This window comes from Camelina sativa, chromosome 9, assembly GCF_000633955.1.
Source record: "Camelina sativa cultivar DH55 chromosome 9, Cs, whole genome shotgun sequence".
NCBI lineage: Eukaryota > Viridiplantae > Streptophyta > Magnoliopsida > Brassicales > Brassicaceae > Camelina > Camelina sativa.
The window spans coordinates 1,308,665-1,324,403 of record NC_025693.1 but is presented as its reverse complement, the minus strand read 5'-3'; the positions used below and the strand labels follow the sequence as shown (position 1 = coordinate 1,324,403).

The 15,739-nt window shown below is 32.9% G+C and overlaps 1 protein-coding gene and 2 long non-coding RNA genes across 6 annotated transcripts in view; 1 reads left to right on the top strand and 2 right to left on the bottom strand.

Annotated features, from left to right (window-relative positions):
• LOC109126636 overlaps positions 1 to 3,288 on the bottom strand; it is a 3,969-nt gene extending 681 nt beyond the window's left edge. The window contains exons 1-2 of one of the 3 annotated variants that reach the window (XR_002033497.1): positions 3,203 to 3,288; positions 3,018 to 3,068 (exon numbers count right to left, since the gene is read on the bottom strand). This is a non-coding gene — a long non-coding RNA (uncharacterized LOC109126636). Of the gene's footprint in view, positions 1 to 2,655; positions 3,093 to 3,202 lie in introns of those variants that run through there. The other 2 variants (XR_002033495.1, XR_002033496.1) reach the window with 2 other exon arrangements.
• On the bottom strand, positions 4,059 to 6,949 carry LOC104710135 (tobamovirus multiplication protein 3). The gene is made up of 11 exons (XM_010426690.2): positions 6,555 to 6,949; positions 6,356 to 6,446; positions 6,212 to 6,264; positions 6,030 to 6,122; positions 5,870 to 5,941; positions 5,699 to 5,771; positions 5,545 to 5,590; positions 5,184 to 5,247; positions 5,043 to 5,096; positions 4,815 to 4,892; positions 4,059 to 4,400 (listed from the first exon to the last, which is right to left on the bottom strand). The coding sequence occupies exons 1-11, from the start codon at positions 6,732 to 6,734 to the stop codon at positions 4,308 to 4,310; spliced, it is 897 nt and encodes a 298-aa protein (XP_010424992.1). The 5' UTR covers positions 6,735 to 6,949; the 3' UTR covers positions 4,059 to 4,307.
• LOC109126637 lies at positions 10,644 to 12,204 on the top strand. Of its 2 annotated transcripts, XR_002033498.1 has the most exons (3): positions 10,644 to 11,107; positions 11,229 to 11,427; positions 11,517 to 12,204. It is a non-coding gene; the product is annotated as an uncharacterized LOC109126637 (long non-coding RNA). The 2 variants fall into 2 exon arrangements; XR_002033499.1 differs by lacking the exon at positions 11,229 to 11,427 and having other exon boundaries at positions 10,648 to 11,107.

Here is a 15,739-nt window from a genome sequence, read left to right as displayed (position 1 = left end):
ATCCAACAAATCGAAACCTCTTTTCCCTCGCAGCATCCATGCACTACGAAACCCATAGTTGGTCTATTAGCTATATTGTCTTGTCTTAATAGTTGGCTAGACTTCTTTGGTTCTTTTCTGCCTTTTGGCATATATAACCCGTGGGATCATCCAACAAATCGAAACCTCTTTTCCCTCGCAGCATCCATGCACTACGAAACCCAGAGTTGGTCTATTAGCTATATTGTCTTGTCTTAATAGTTGGCTAGACTTCTTTGGTTCTTTTCTGCCTTTTGGCATATATAACCCGTGGGATCATCCAACAAATCGAAACCTCTTTTCCCTCGCAGCATCCATGCACTACGAAACCCAGAGTTGGTCTATTAGCTATATTGTCTTGTCTTAATAGTTGGCTAGACTTCTTTGGTTCTTTTCTGCCTTTTGGCATATATAACCCGTGGGATCATCCAACAAATCGAAACCTCTTTTCCCTCGCAGCATCCATGCACTACGAAACCCAGAGTTGGTCTATTAGCTATATTGTCTTGTCTTAATAGTTGGCTAGACTTCTTTGGTTCTTTTCTGCCTTTTGGCATATATAACCCGTGGGATCATCCAACAAATCGAAACCTCTTTTCCCTCGCAGCATCCATGCACTACGAAACCCAGAGTTGGTCTATTAGCTATATTGTCTTGTCTTAATAGTTGGCTAGACTTCTTTGGTTCTTTTCTGCCTTTTGGCATATATAACCCGTGGGATCATCCAACAAATCGAAACCTCTTTTCCCTCGCAGCATCCATGCACTACGAAACCCAGAGTTGGTCTATTAGCTATATTGTCTTGTCTTAATAGTTGGCTAGACTTCTTTGGTTCTTTTCTGCCTTTTGGCATATATAACCCGTGGGATCATCCAACAAATCGAAACCTCTTTTCCCTCGCAGCATCCATGCACTACGAAACCCAGAGTTGGTCTATTAGCTATATTGTCTTGTCTTAATAGTTGGCTAGACTTCTTTGGTTCTTTTCTGCCTTTTGGCATATATAACCCGTGGGATCATCCAACAAATCGAAACCTCTTTTCCCTCGCAGCATCCATGCACTACGAAACCCAGAGTTGGTCTATTAGCTATATTGTCTTGTCTTAATAGTTGGCTAGACTTCTTTGGTTCTTTTCTGCCTTTTGGCATATATAACCCGTGGGATCATCCAACAAATCGAAACCTCTTTTCCCTCGCAGCATCCATGCACTACGAAACCCAGAGTTGGTCTATTAGCTATATTGTCTTGTCTTAATAGTTGGCTAGACTTCTTTGGTTCTTTTCTGCCTTTTGGCATATATAACCCGTGGGATCATCCAACAAATCGAAACCTCTTTTCCCTCGCAGCATCCATGCACTACGAAACCCAGAGTTGGTCTATTAGCTATATTGTCTTGTCTTAATAGTTGGCTAGACTTCTTTGGTTCTTTTCTGCCTTTTGGCATATATAACCCGTGGGATCATCCAACAAATCGAAACCTCTTTTCCCTCGCAGCATCCATGCACTACGAAACCCAGAGTTGGTCTATTAGCTATATTGTCTTGTCTTAATAGTTGGCTAGACTTCTTTGGTTCTTTTCTGCCTTTTGGCATATATAACCCGTGGGATCATCCAACAAATCGAAACCTCTTTTCCCTCGCAGCATCCATGCACTACGAAACCCAGAGTTGGTCTATTAGCTATATTGTCTTGTCTTAATAGTTGGCTAGACTTCTTTGGTTCTTTTCTGCCTTTTGGCATATATAACCCGTGGGATCATCCAACAAATCGAAACCTCTTTTCCCTCGCAGCATCCATGCACTACGAAACCCAGAGTTGGTCTATTAGCTATATTGTCTTGTCTTAATAGTTGGCTAGACTTCTTTGGTTCTTTTCTGCCTTTTGGCATATATAACCCGTGGGATCATCCAACAAATCGAAACCTCTTTTCCCTCGCAGCATCCATGCACTACGAAACCCAGAGTTGGTCTATTAGCTATATTGTCTTGTCTTAATAGTTGGCTAGACTTCTTTGGTTCTTTTCTGCCTTTTGGCATATATAACCCGTGGGATCATCCAACAAATCGAAACCTCTTTTCCCTCGCAGCATCCATGCACTACCAAACCCATAGTTGTTTAATGTCTTTTGTCTTAAAGACTTATAAACTCGTAGGTCATTCTCATTCAAAGTCATTTGACTCTTTATTTTTCCAAGCCGAGGGTGCCAAACTGTGAGAACTCTTTGGTTCTTTTCTGCCTTTTGGCATATAACCCGTGGGATCATCCAACACATTGAATCCTCTTTTCCCTCGCAGCATCCATGCACTACCAAGCCCATAGTTCACAAGTTTTCTTGGGACAATGTCCCCAAAATAGAATCTGACAGAACACTATTAGATAATAGTCTGCCTTTGATCTTTTTTGGGTTTTGAAAGAAAACAAAAACGAAAACATCAAAAACTAAAAGCTCCAAAACAAGAAGAATCCGTAGACCAAGTTAAACCAAAACCAAAAACTGATCTAGATTCTTATTAAACTGAATAAATTTTTATTGGTGTTCGATCAAGTACACCAAGACAAAAACAAAAAAAATCTTGATTCCAAAATCACAATGGTACAGAAGAAGTCAAATGCTTCAATTAAATAAAACCATTAAATCTGATCGAACTGATCAATTGTTTGTACCCATTCGATTTCAATCCTCATATCTTTGAAAACATACAACAAAACAAAAACAAATATCCCTACAACAAAAGTTTTAAGTACAGAACAGGAGAATCAAAAGGAAGAAACACGAAGAGAGGATGAAGAAAAACTAAATCAATCACAACCAGGACTAGGAGGAGAAAGAAGAAGAAGAAGAAGAAGAAACCAAGCCGCCGATTAAAATAGTTTCTTGCCGAATTTAAAACCAAACAGAATAAAAACCCTAGATCTGTAATCACAAGAACGATTAGTAAATTCAGAACCCTAAACAAGAAAACACGAAGAGGATGATAAGAGAGGAAAGAAACCTAACCAAATCACCACGAGGAAGAAGATGCCCAAATCGATTGTACTAGTTTCGTGACTGAATCAAACCAAAATCAAAACCCTAGATCAATACAAACATATATAAGAACGATTACACAACACTTGTATGAGTCGTTATACAAAGAAATTGAAATTAAAATACAGATCTAATCGTAAAATTAATCTCCTCACCAGTCGTCTGAAGGATTGATTCTTCCGAAAGAACCAGAAGAAGAGAGAAGAAGAAACAATGTGAAAAATTCTGTTTTACAAAATAAAAGTGTGAGAGATTTTGTATATATCATAAAACGTTTCCTTAACGGCTATTATTAACATGGATTGACCGTTGATTCATTAAACACCTCAATCGGACGGTTTAGCATTTTCCAATAAACAAATGCAAGAACAAATAAAATTAGCGTTTTATCGTCAATGGTCTTGTGGTATATCATAACACGTTTCCTTAACGGCTATAATTATACATGGATTGACCGTTGTTCATTAATAAAACAAACGCAAGAACAAAGAAAAATAGCGTTTTATCCTCAATGGTCTTGTGGTATATATCATAACACGTTTCCTTAACGGAAATAATTATACATGGATTGACCGTTGATTTATTAAATACTTCAATCGGACGGTTTAGCATTTTCCAATAAAACAAACGCAAGAACAAAGAAAAATAGCGTTTTACCCTCAATTGTCTCGTGGTAATATATCTCGACAAATTAGATGGGTTTCGTATTGTAAAAGAACACTTTAGAAAGAATCTATTCAAAATTTTAATTCGTTTCTGAATTATGTGTTTGGATCTATTGTGTTATATATATTCATTAAAATTGTGATGAAACTCAATGTACTACATATAATACATTTTAGGACGAATCGAGTTGGAACCGATACATTTCAACTCTTTCATCTTACATCCGTAGGTAACATTTTTGCTTCTCATGCGTCTTAGACTCAAGACACACAACAATAGAAGACAACTCTTTTTTTATCACAGTGAATTAAGTAGAGTAGGTCTCAACACAAATCTGCCCTATCCTTCCATGTATTTTTTTTTCTTCTTTTAATATAACTTTTTTTTACAGCATGACTTTTATGTAAAGGGAACAAACCCCAGTTTTCAAAAATTTAAGCGATTTCATTCCCATCATCAACCAAACGACTTAATCAGCATTACATCTATTTCATTCCGTATCTAATGCTTTTCCCTCTATTGATTACAGACAAGCATAAAACATACACGGTCTTGGTCTTCATCTGATCAGTTAGTTGTCCTGTCTTTACATTTTCAGCGAATCTGACTGTATTGTGTAATGCCTCGTTTTGGTGGTAGCTTTCTCAAGATGAAGAGGACCAGAGAAGACGGTAATATCTCCACCAACTGTAAATAAGTACCAGGATCAGATTACAAACGGAAAAGTTATGTTGATGTTCATGATCAGAGATTATATGATTCAGCTAAGAGAGAAGGTTACCAGGTAATATATGAAGTTGAGGATGGGATGTTCTAACACATCAAGGTTTGCCCCCTCATCGAAAGCAGCAAAGCACATCTAAAACCATATTAAATGACAAAAGCTTTGGTTAGATGTTAACTCTAAAATTGACCGACTATAGTCTATATTAGAGAAGGTAATCCAACCAAGAAGATAAGGATTCATAGATATCAACAAAAACGATGTGTTTGTGTGCGTCTTTACCATGATACATCTGATGAGGAAACAAGTGAAACATATGGTTGTCACGTAGCCAACCTACCATACATAAGAGAGAAANAGCTAAGAGAGAAGGTTACCAGGTAATATATGAAGTTGAGGATGGGATGTTCTAACACATCAAGGTTTGCCCCCTCATCGAAAGCAGCAAAGCACATCTAAAACCATATTAAATGACAAAAGCTTTGGTTAGATGTTAACTCTAAAATTGACTGACGACTATAGTCTATATTAGAGAAGATAATCCAACCAAGAAGATAAGGATTCATAGATATCAACAAAAACGATGTGTTTGTGTGCGTCTTTACCATGATACATCTGATGAGGAAACAAGTGAAACATATGGTTGTCACGTAGCCAACCTACCATACATAAGAGAGAAAAGGCGTAAAAAGTTAAGACGCAGCAACTAATAAAGAGTTAGACTGGTTATACTTATGATGGTTCACCTCTTGCAGCTTTTTGCTGCGCCCTTTAGATTCTACTGGAAACCTTTGCAACATTAGGAAAAGCCTGCCATAAGATCAAGATAAAAGGACAAAAATATCAAGCACAATCTCAGTTCAACATATTTTCAATTGTATGCATAATGCAAATGTACTCGTTTTAGCACCAAGGGAATCAATCTAGTCTAGCTACGCATCAAAGTAGGACAAGAATGCAAGTGACTCTGACTGCTAGCACAAGCAACATGAGCACAATTTGTGATCTCATCCTCAATTGTAACAACACAGTTCTAGTGGTAATGTAGAAACTATGGTAATGTCAAATTGTAGTACATATACAAATATACAGTGGCAACAGATTTACCTTCCACCGTAAAGTAAAAATCCAAGGGCCGCGAACAATGAAACACCTGCAATTATAAATGCGCAAAAGAGGTGGAGACAAGGACTATGGATTACATAGCAAGAGGGATAAAGTGTATTTATGCTTGGTTGAAATAGGATCGAAGGTAATTTACCTGCAAAGAACATCTTAGATAGGATTATCATAATTCGAACAGGCTTCCACCACAAAACCAACCAAAGACAAATCTGGAAGTAATACATCCAATGAGAATATAGTAAGCACAAGATCCAACAACAAAACAAACTTCAAGTCTGAGTTTCACAAAGGATGGGAAATTGTATACCTGAACTACATATACAACTGCATTAATTGTGAAGAAGCTTGGCCTCAGTCCATCAGTAGATACTGCACGCGCCTGTCCAATAAAAGAGTGTTGACCAAAAATCAAAACCAAAGATACCATAAATAAAAGAAACATAAGCTATATACAAAGATATTCATACCTGATAGTAAATTTCAGCCCAGAAGAGAACGAGAAGAGCATAGGTGGTGAAGAAAGCAAGACTTGGAATATCAAGCAAGATATGTTGCAGAATCTACAAAGATTAACATTTGCATATTTAGATTTATTGACCTAAACTGCACATTTCTGGATGTAACTTGTTCAAGATGTAGATTTATTGACCTCTGGATGCATGAACTGCACATTTCTCCTAAAGACAAACACCACAGCACGAACTAGAAAATAAACGATAAACCAAATCAATCAATCAATCAATCAATAAGAAGACACTGAATACTAAATCACACAATTCGATGAAACACCAACCTCCATTCACAACGAAATTAAGAAAGTGGAAGACCTTTTGCGTCGTCCAGCCATATTCCGGAACTCTCAATTGTATCCTCACAAGTTGAATCTTAACCAAAACTCTATATATTAGTTTGTTACAAACACCAATCCCGTCGAAGAATCTAATCCCTAAAAAAGCGACGATGATTTTCAAAAAAGAATCCCAGAAACGTACCACAGCAACGACGGAAACGATTCCGTAAAGAACAGCGAGGACATGGAAGATACGATCCTGCCAAATCGGAGACTCGTTCACATCAGACCACCAATTCGAAGCTTCTTTGAGATTCAACGCTTCCACCACATCAGAAGATGACATCATCATCGCCGACGACGCAATACCGCCGATTCTCATCTAACAAAACGATTCAGATTCCTTCTCGATCTTGTTTTTGAATTATTAACACATACATATGACAAGTCTCGATTCGTATCACCTCTTTTTTTTTTTTTCCCGAAATTAAAAATTGGAAAAACAACAAAAATGGAAAAGAAACGGCCGACGTCGGAGACGAGTGAGAGAGATGAAATAAAAAAAATGTCTAGAAAAATAAATTAAAGTGAGAACCGGAGATAGCCGGTAAAATCAGTCGAGAGATTGAAGTTGTTGATGAATGTTGACTGACACGCTGCTACACGTGGCATATGTGGATAAAGAGCAAAACACAAGCTGGCATGATACATTTGAATCTGATACACACCCAAACAAAAAACAACAAAAACATGAAACATTTTGCCTAAGTAAATGCTATGATTAAATTAAACAGTTATGGTAATTTATGGTTAATTAATCTTACTTTGAATTGTACGAAACAACTAATCATTATAGATTTTTTCTACTAGCTAGATACTAGAAATAAAATAAAAAAAGAAATTTAATTTGTAAATAATAAAATAATTTATGAAATAAAAATTAAATATTAAAATAACAATAATTATGAAACATATAAAGTAATATTCTTTATATTATAATTCACAAGTCACTTGGCCAATTAATTCTTACCACATCAGATTATAGTTTTCCCTTATTAAAACAAAATAAAACATTTATCACACAATTGAAAAAAAGAATGTCAAGCAGAAGAAATAAAGACCAAAGGAAAAAAATAACTGCTGATTTTTCTCCCACTCTCCACGTTCAAGGTGATTTTATAATTGATTTCACTTTTATTTAAATCATTATTCAGTTTCTTTTATATGTAATCCTTTTTTCAATGTTTTTTTTGTTGATCATCTAAACTATATCTCTTCTGTAATCATCTTCTCTCTAATCCTCTCCTCTCTATTCATCTTTTTCCTGGTCAGTAGTCACTAATCTAAACTACAGTTATAATTCTCAGGCAGGTAAATATTTAAACTTTTGTTTATGTTCATAGATTTTTTCTTAAACTTCTATTAATTATAATTTTTAATATTCAGTTGGAAGATCCTAATTGTTGATGAGGAGGAGAACTGGATACAAAAACAAAATTAGATAATGGTAGCTCATATATATTGGTACTACCTTCACCTCTACAATTTTTTTTAATTCATGTAAATATATTAACATAATTCATTGCACCTACCGACTTATTAATTTTATGATTGCTATTTTTCCTCATAATTAAATTATTTTCTTACAATTTAATAAATATATATATATATATATATATATGATTTAATCATAAATAATTATTCCGTGTATACGCACGGGACAAATACTAGTCAGGTAATAATCCATAATATGTATGAGATAAATTAATCCAAATAGTGTGTCGAGTTCTCTAACAACACCTCATCACAATTTTTAAAAATACTTCTCTGTTAATATATAGAAGATAAATTTATTATATAAAACAGATAATAATACCAAACAATTTTTATATTGTCATTTACTACATTTATTTTAATTAGAAGGCATATGATTTTATTGGGTGTAATTTTTATGACCCAAAAGAAAAAAATATATGTATCGATATTAGTTTGTTGACATCTTCACATTTTTATGTGGTGGTGATGGCTGTTTTCGGTGTTTTGGAGGTAAAACTGGATATGTCACCGTTGAAAACTGATTTGCTGATATCTTCACATTCTTATGTGGTGGTGGTGGATGTTTTCCATGTTCTGGAGGATAAAATGGATGTGTAAAGCCGGGAAATTGGTTCACTGATATTTTTATATTTCTGTCTAGTACGGTTGAGAAAGTTGGGTATCTAGCATGGACAAGGCCAAATGCAAGAAGAAGCAGAGTAACCACTATTTTTATTGGAGAGAGGTTGATAATCATTTTCATATTTTTGTTTGTGATTAAATAATGTTAATACACGATGGAGTGTTATATAGAGACATAAAGTAGAAGGTAAACATTAATTTAGCTTTGATCTGATCATTTAATTCCAATATTGCATATATGCATTTAATAATTATGTATTGTAAAAGTAAAAACATTAAATTGTTATTTGACTTTGAAAAAGAAAATGCATTAAATACACTAAAGAAAATCATCTTTTGTGATATAAGAAAACACAAGCTGGCATGATAGATTTGACACAAACAATGAAAGATTTTGCCTAATCAAGTGAGAAAGCAAAAGTAAATACTACGATTAAGTTAAACAGTTATGGTAATTTATGATTAATTGATCTTACCACAAAACAACTAATCATTATGGTTTTTTTTACTAGCTAGATACGAGTAATAAAAAAGAAAATTAATTTGTAAATAATAAAATAATTTATGAAATAAACATTAAATATTAAAATAACAATAATTATGAAACATATAAAGTAATACTCCCTCTGTTTATTTTTACTTGTCGTTCTGGACTTAAATTTTTGTTTCATATTACTTGTCGTTTTGTATTTACGATGCAACTTTATGAATCAAATTTTCAATTTTACCCCTAACTTTTAGCTTATTAATTATTTGTATCAAATGAACTAGTGTATTAATGAAGAGTAAAACATAAATTTTAAATGTTTTCTTAATAAGTGTGAAATCACCTAGAACGACAAGTAATATAAAACGGAGGGAGTATCAGGTAACAACCCATAATATGTATGAGATAAATTGATTCAAATAAAATTATTGTTTGGATAATTAGCTAAATAGTGTGTCGAGTTCTCTAGCAACAACACTTCATCACAATTTTTAAAAATGTTTTGCTATTAATATATAAGAGATAAATTTATTATATAAAATAGATAATAATACCAAACAATTTTTATATTGTCATTTATTACATTTATTTTCACTAGAAAACATAGGATTTTATTGGGTGTAATTTTTATGACCCAAAAAACAAAATATATGTAACGATATTAATTTGTTGACATCTTCACATTTTTATGTGGTGGTGGTGGCTGTTTTTGGTGTTTAGGAGGTAAAACTGGATATGTCACAGTTGAAAACTGATTTGTTGATATCTTCACATCCTTATGTGGTGGTGGTGGTGGATGTTTTCCATGTTTTGGAGGATAAAATGGATGTGTAAAGCCTGGAAATTGGTTCACTGAATAAATATTCTTGTCTTCTACGGTTGAGAAAGTTGGGTATTTAGCATGGACAAGGCCAAATGCAAGAAGAAGCAGAGTAACCATTATTTTCATTGGAGAGAGGTTGATAGCCATTTTCATATTTTTGTTTGTAACTAAAAATGTTTATACACGATGAAATGTTAGATAGAGACATAAAGTAGAAAGTAAACATTAAGTTAGCTTTGATCTGATCATTTAATTCCAATATTGCATATATACATTTAATAATTGTGTATTGTAAAAGTGAAAACATTAAATTGTTACTTGACTTTGAAAAAAAAACAGTGCATTATATACACTAAAGGAAATCATCTTTTGTGATATAAGAAAACACAAGCTGGCATGATAGATTTGACACAGACCCAAAAAAAGAAAAACAAAAAAAAAAAAGATGAAAGATTTTGCCTAATCAAGTGAGGAAGCAAAAGTAAATACTATTAAGTTACACAGTTACAGTAATTATTACTTACTAATAAAAGGGAATCATTGAGGCTCCTCAACCTATCCACGTCAGCAATTTTTAAAAACATCTTAGGAGATGCCACGTCAGCTTCTTATATCTCTTCCTTTCCCTTCTGTTTTTAAATAAAACCCCAAGGAAAAAGAAAAAAAGAAACTCACATGACACAACCGTAATGTTTTGTTTGGATGAACCCAATTAATTGGGCCATCTTGGCAATTTTATTGTAGCCCATTTTCTAAACATAGAGCCAATGAGCCCACCAATCTTAAACATTAGGTGAAAAAAAAAAACCTTATTCATCGACATCTCTTCCACCGCCCTTCGCCACCTTCATCGTTTTATCTTCCACAAATCTGAAATTCTCAATCGATTCATCTTACCCACAAATAAATAAAAAACCAACAGTTATCAAACCTCAGAGCTTCCCCACTCCGTCTTCTTCAAAGTCCAATTTAATGGCCATTTTCTCCAAAGTTATCAACAGTTTCAGAAATCAACCCTATAAAATCGACTACCCTCGCCGATTATACAACCAACCCAAAAAATACAGAAGACCACCATAATCTAGAGATGTCAAAATCGAAACTACATGCCCCTCCTCGGCCATTCACCTTTCAGATTTTTGATACCATTGATGGAGACTTTTGCAAGGAAGACGTTTTAGTCTGCCTCATCCATTTTTGTGAAGCCCGAAACTTCAAGAAAGGAAACATGCTTATGGGCTTAGAACTGCTTCTCATCGACTCTGAGGTACGATTACCATATATGTTTCCAATAAACATTCTTGAAAACGAAAGTTAACTTTAAAACCAACAGTCTAATGCAGTCCAACACTACTATAATGTTTTTTGATTGTGTTGATTTTTTACAGTCAAGCGGTTTTTTATAGTCAGGATCAATTTTAGGAAGTGAGTGGTTTGATGTACAAATAGCAGACATGATAGAGCTATCATATGATCCATCTGAAAAGCCAAATTTCAGATTTGATGTTTTGTTTCTATCTACCTTTTAGAGTTTGTGGTGATAACACAGATTCAAATATTCAATTTAGCAAATTGAATTATTTACAAGTATAATCTTAACACTATATTATATTCATCTTTTTAAAACTTCTTGATTATAGTGTTAATATTTATGATTTATGTTTTATCTTTTTCAGGGAGCTCTTCCATCTTGATGGTGATGGAATGGCTAACATAGTTTTCCAGTTTATTGAAGAGAGTGTGAATCCAATGGCTTCACTCCCAATGTCAGCAAAATTCAGTATACAAGGAAGAATATGTGGTTGAGTTATATGTACAGTCGATCCAAATATTTAAATTGCTTTTCATATAACTTGTGGATTGGTACTTTCGTTGCTTTCTGAATCTGTCAAAGAAGAAGATGGACATGTTCATGTTGAGGAATGAGTCTTCGATTAAACCTGCAAAGAATAAGAACAATCACTGTGAGGCAAAGAATGAGAAGAAGAACAATCACATAAGATTGGAAGTAAAACGACCATGGGAGAAGAAGATGCAGAGAGGAGTCAACTACAAGAAAAAAGAAGGTCAACCAACAAGACAAGTGAAAATGTAGTGACTTTCGTTAAGCTGTAATTAGTCTAATTGTTTAGTTAGGCTCAAATGAGTAAAAGTGTTGTGTTAGCTAATGTCTAAAGTCTAAGCAAAGTTTTCGTGTGGTGGTTTAGTCTAAGCATGAGTAGTGTGGCTTGTGTAAGAGCATGGGATCTAGAAGTAAGTACTAGAGTATGGGTGCAAGTAGAAGATGGATGTGTGTGGGTTGTAAGAGACATTCAAGTTAATACAATGTAGTCTTAATTAATGAGTAAAACGTTTTTTTCCTCTCTAGAATAAAAAACTAAAACAGAGTAAGAGAGGAAGAGAAAAAAAGAAAAAAAAAACCTCTAACAGAGAAACAAAGGCTGAAAGTGGGAATGTCAACAGTTCAATACACCTAAAAAATTAATACTACTCTAAATAATTCTTATATTTGAATATAATCACACATGCCACCACTCAAGAAAAAAGCCAAAAAAGTTCAAACAGTTTACCAGATTGTGCTATAGCCTTATGGTAAGGCCCTAACCTAATCTCCATACGTACATATCTCAGTCAATTGTGTTGTGAGAGTTTCTCTTTATGTTTCCCGTGTTTTGATGTTTAGTGTTTACATACTTCGACGCCTTAGACAATAGTCGTAGTCGATTGACCATCAACAATAACTCAAATATCACATATTAGTTCATATTAAATTCATAATCTTTTTCTTAACCTCCATATGGGTTAGAAGTCATAAGTGAAATGTAAATACCTAAAAAAAAATGCAAATACGTATAAAATATATTAGTGAAATAGTGAGTACAACAAAAACTAAGATCACTTGAAAATAATAACGAGATGATATATATATATATATATATATATATATATATATTACCATAAGTAAAAATACTATAATGAAAGATAGTAGTAATATTAAAATCTGTTAGTATTAATTTGTAAACATAAATCACAAAAGAAATATTGATAGATAAACTAAGTTATACATGCTTGGTTATAATATCAAATACACAAATCACATAATTTTTTACATATAATAAAATTCAGTTTAGACTTCAAAAATAAATTAAATCAACTATCAAATACTCAAATGTCTTTCCCGGGCGTAGCCTGGAGTTTCTCCTAGTTTATGTTTAATTGATCTTACCACAAAACAACTAATCATTATGGATTCTTTTACTAGCTAGATACAAGTAATAAAATAATTTAAAGTAAATTTAATTTGTAAAATCAAAATTAAATATTAAAGTAATAATAATTATAAAACATATAAAATAATCTTTTATCCTATAAAGCACAAGTCAACTGGTCAATCCAATTACGCCACGTCAGATTTGTTTTTTATTTTATTGAATCAAATAAAAATAATTACAACAGATCGTGCGAAAAAAAATCCAAAAGAAAAAAAGAAACTGAATCTTTTCCATTTAACAAATTGTACTCTTTAAACATTTTAAACAATTGAACTTTACTAACACGACAAAAAATAAAATATTTTCTTCAACTGCTTCTCTCCATTATCTCTATTTTTTCTCCACGATCTCTGAGTTTTAACAAAGCGTCACTAATATAATTCTCACTTAATCAAAAATTCATATTCATACTTTCTTCTAATTGCTTCGTCCTCCGTTCAAAACTCATATATTCCAAAATCTAGATCAATGGGGAAGGGAGAAAGCGAAGGAGACGAGATTTAGTCAAAAGAAAACGAACGATAAGAAACTGTTCGACAAAAATGTATGATCCTCACCATGGAGGAACCCAAATTCTGATCAGATTTCAAGGTTTCATCAATCTCATGTCTTTCTTTTTGCAATTTTTTATACAACTATGAAAGCCAGCTTTGTTCAAATTTATCTGCATTTGTTTCTATTATCCTCAAATTTCTTACAACTTTCTCTCTTTCTTCTTAATATGATCTGAAGACACATTGCCTCTCCGTCATTAGCTTGAGGGATATTATACTACATGATCGATAAAAATATATGTGTTTTTCATCAATGAACTTGAAAAACTTAAGCTAAAATGATAATTCATCATTAGTGAGTAATCCTTTTTTTTTTGGTAATCTGTTTATTTTCTTCTTTAATCTCATTTATGTTTTCGTTTTGATACGGTAACACATGAAGATGGATGGGAGGCCCATGAACCAAAAAAAAATTCTCCTATCAAGTTGCACATACAGTCGGTGAGATCCAACTCTTTAATCGATCTCAATATCAAAAGTTTTATCATCTTTAGTTACGAATCCATGTCATTGTTAGTTTTGGTAATCATGCCAAAGAGAAACCTTTACAATTCAGTTTCTGTAGCTCACTTCTCTGTCATTTATTCCTTACTAACATGCCAATCCATTTTCTTACAGATTCTAGGAATAATTGAGTGGTCATATCATATGATATCTATTTCGTTGTACCACCTTTGGGTTCATGCATATGAAATGATTTAGGTATAGTAAGTAACTCATCCTCAAATCGTTCTTTGTTTTATGGGATTTTGCAGCACGGGTAGGACTTAAATTTCGTCTTTTGTTATGCATGAGAAAAACAAGACCAAATGGAACAACAACAACCACAAGGTTAGTCTTCTATTTCACACACAGTCAAATTCAATTCTTCTCTCTAAGACATATTTTATAAGCTTTTATTTTTTATTCGTAATATGGACTTTTTTCTATATCATTCATATCTTTGAATGTCTAAATTTAGTTATTTGAAAGTGTGTCTTATCTTCTTCTAGGTGGGAAGACTACAAGTGCAGTTGTAGCAAGAGAGAGATAGGAAATTAGCCCTCGAATCAAAACTCAACATGTCAAAATGAAATCAACCTATTGCAGAAACAATTGATAAAAACGTTGCTCTTCATCAAATTCACTACAGGAAAACTGAGTATTCATAGCATTGTTAGATAGCGTTTTATAAAAAATGCTATAGTTGATGACTCGCTTAAATTTTCATAGCGTTTGGATATTATAAACGCTATGATATCTGTAGCGGGGAAACAATTTTGGACTCGCGTTTTGTGAAATTCTTTTGGTGGAAAACTAAACCGCGAAGATAAACCGCGAATTAGAAAATAAAAAAACATTAAAAAAACAAGTGGTCAAAAATCAAATCCACTTTTGACCTTCCTTTTACTGTGTCTCCCTATAACCCATAATATTATAAGTATGATTTGTCTTTCTGTACTTGAATTATTCTTCATAATAATTATTCTTTTTTTCTTTCTTATACCCTCTATCTAATTGGTCTCAAGCCAAGTTTTGTTCGCAACCATTTGAATATTTGATGCTACTTCCATAATTTTTTTTTTCTAAAGTTGATGTGTGATTGTTGGAATTTAATTTATACTAAAAATGGTTTAATATTTGTATGTAGGTTTGTTATGCTTCGGTGGAACAATAAATTAAAAAAAAAAAAGCATAACAAATTTGACAAATTAGTTGAGATAAAAACGAAATATTAGGCACTAACAAAATATAAATAAATAGCTTACTTGCTGTATATATCATTTATATTCGGTCTTTTTAATCTGGAGATATGGATTGCTTTTAAATATATTAATTAAATTATTTTTATTTTTCACATCAGATATGTTATGCTTTGGAACAAAGAGGAGACGAACCAAGAAAAAAGACACCAATTTACAAAAAAAAAATTAATAGATGAAGACAAGACACATAACACGTAATATATTGAAAAATAATAACTCTTTGAAAACCATTACAGCAAAATTGGATTTGGAAAATGTTTGCCAAATTAAACTGATTATAACGCAAACAATGTATAATTAGTTACTTACATATTATTTGATCACAAAT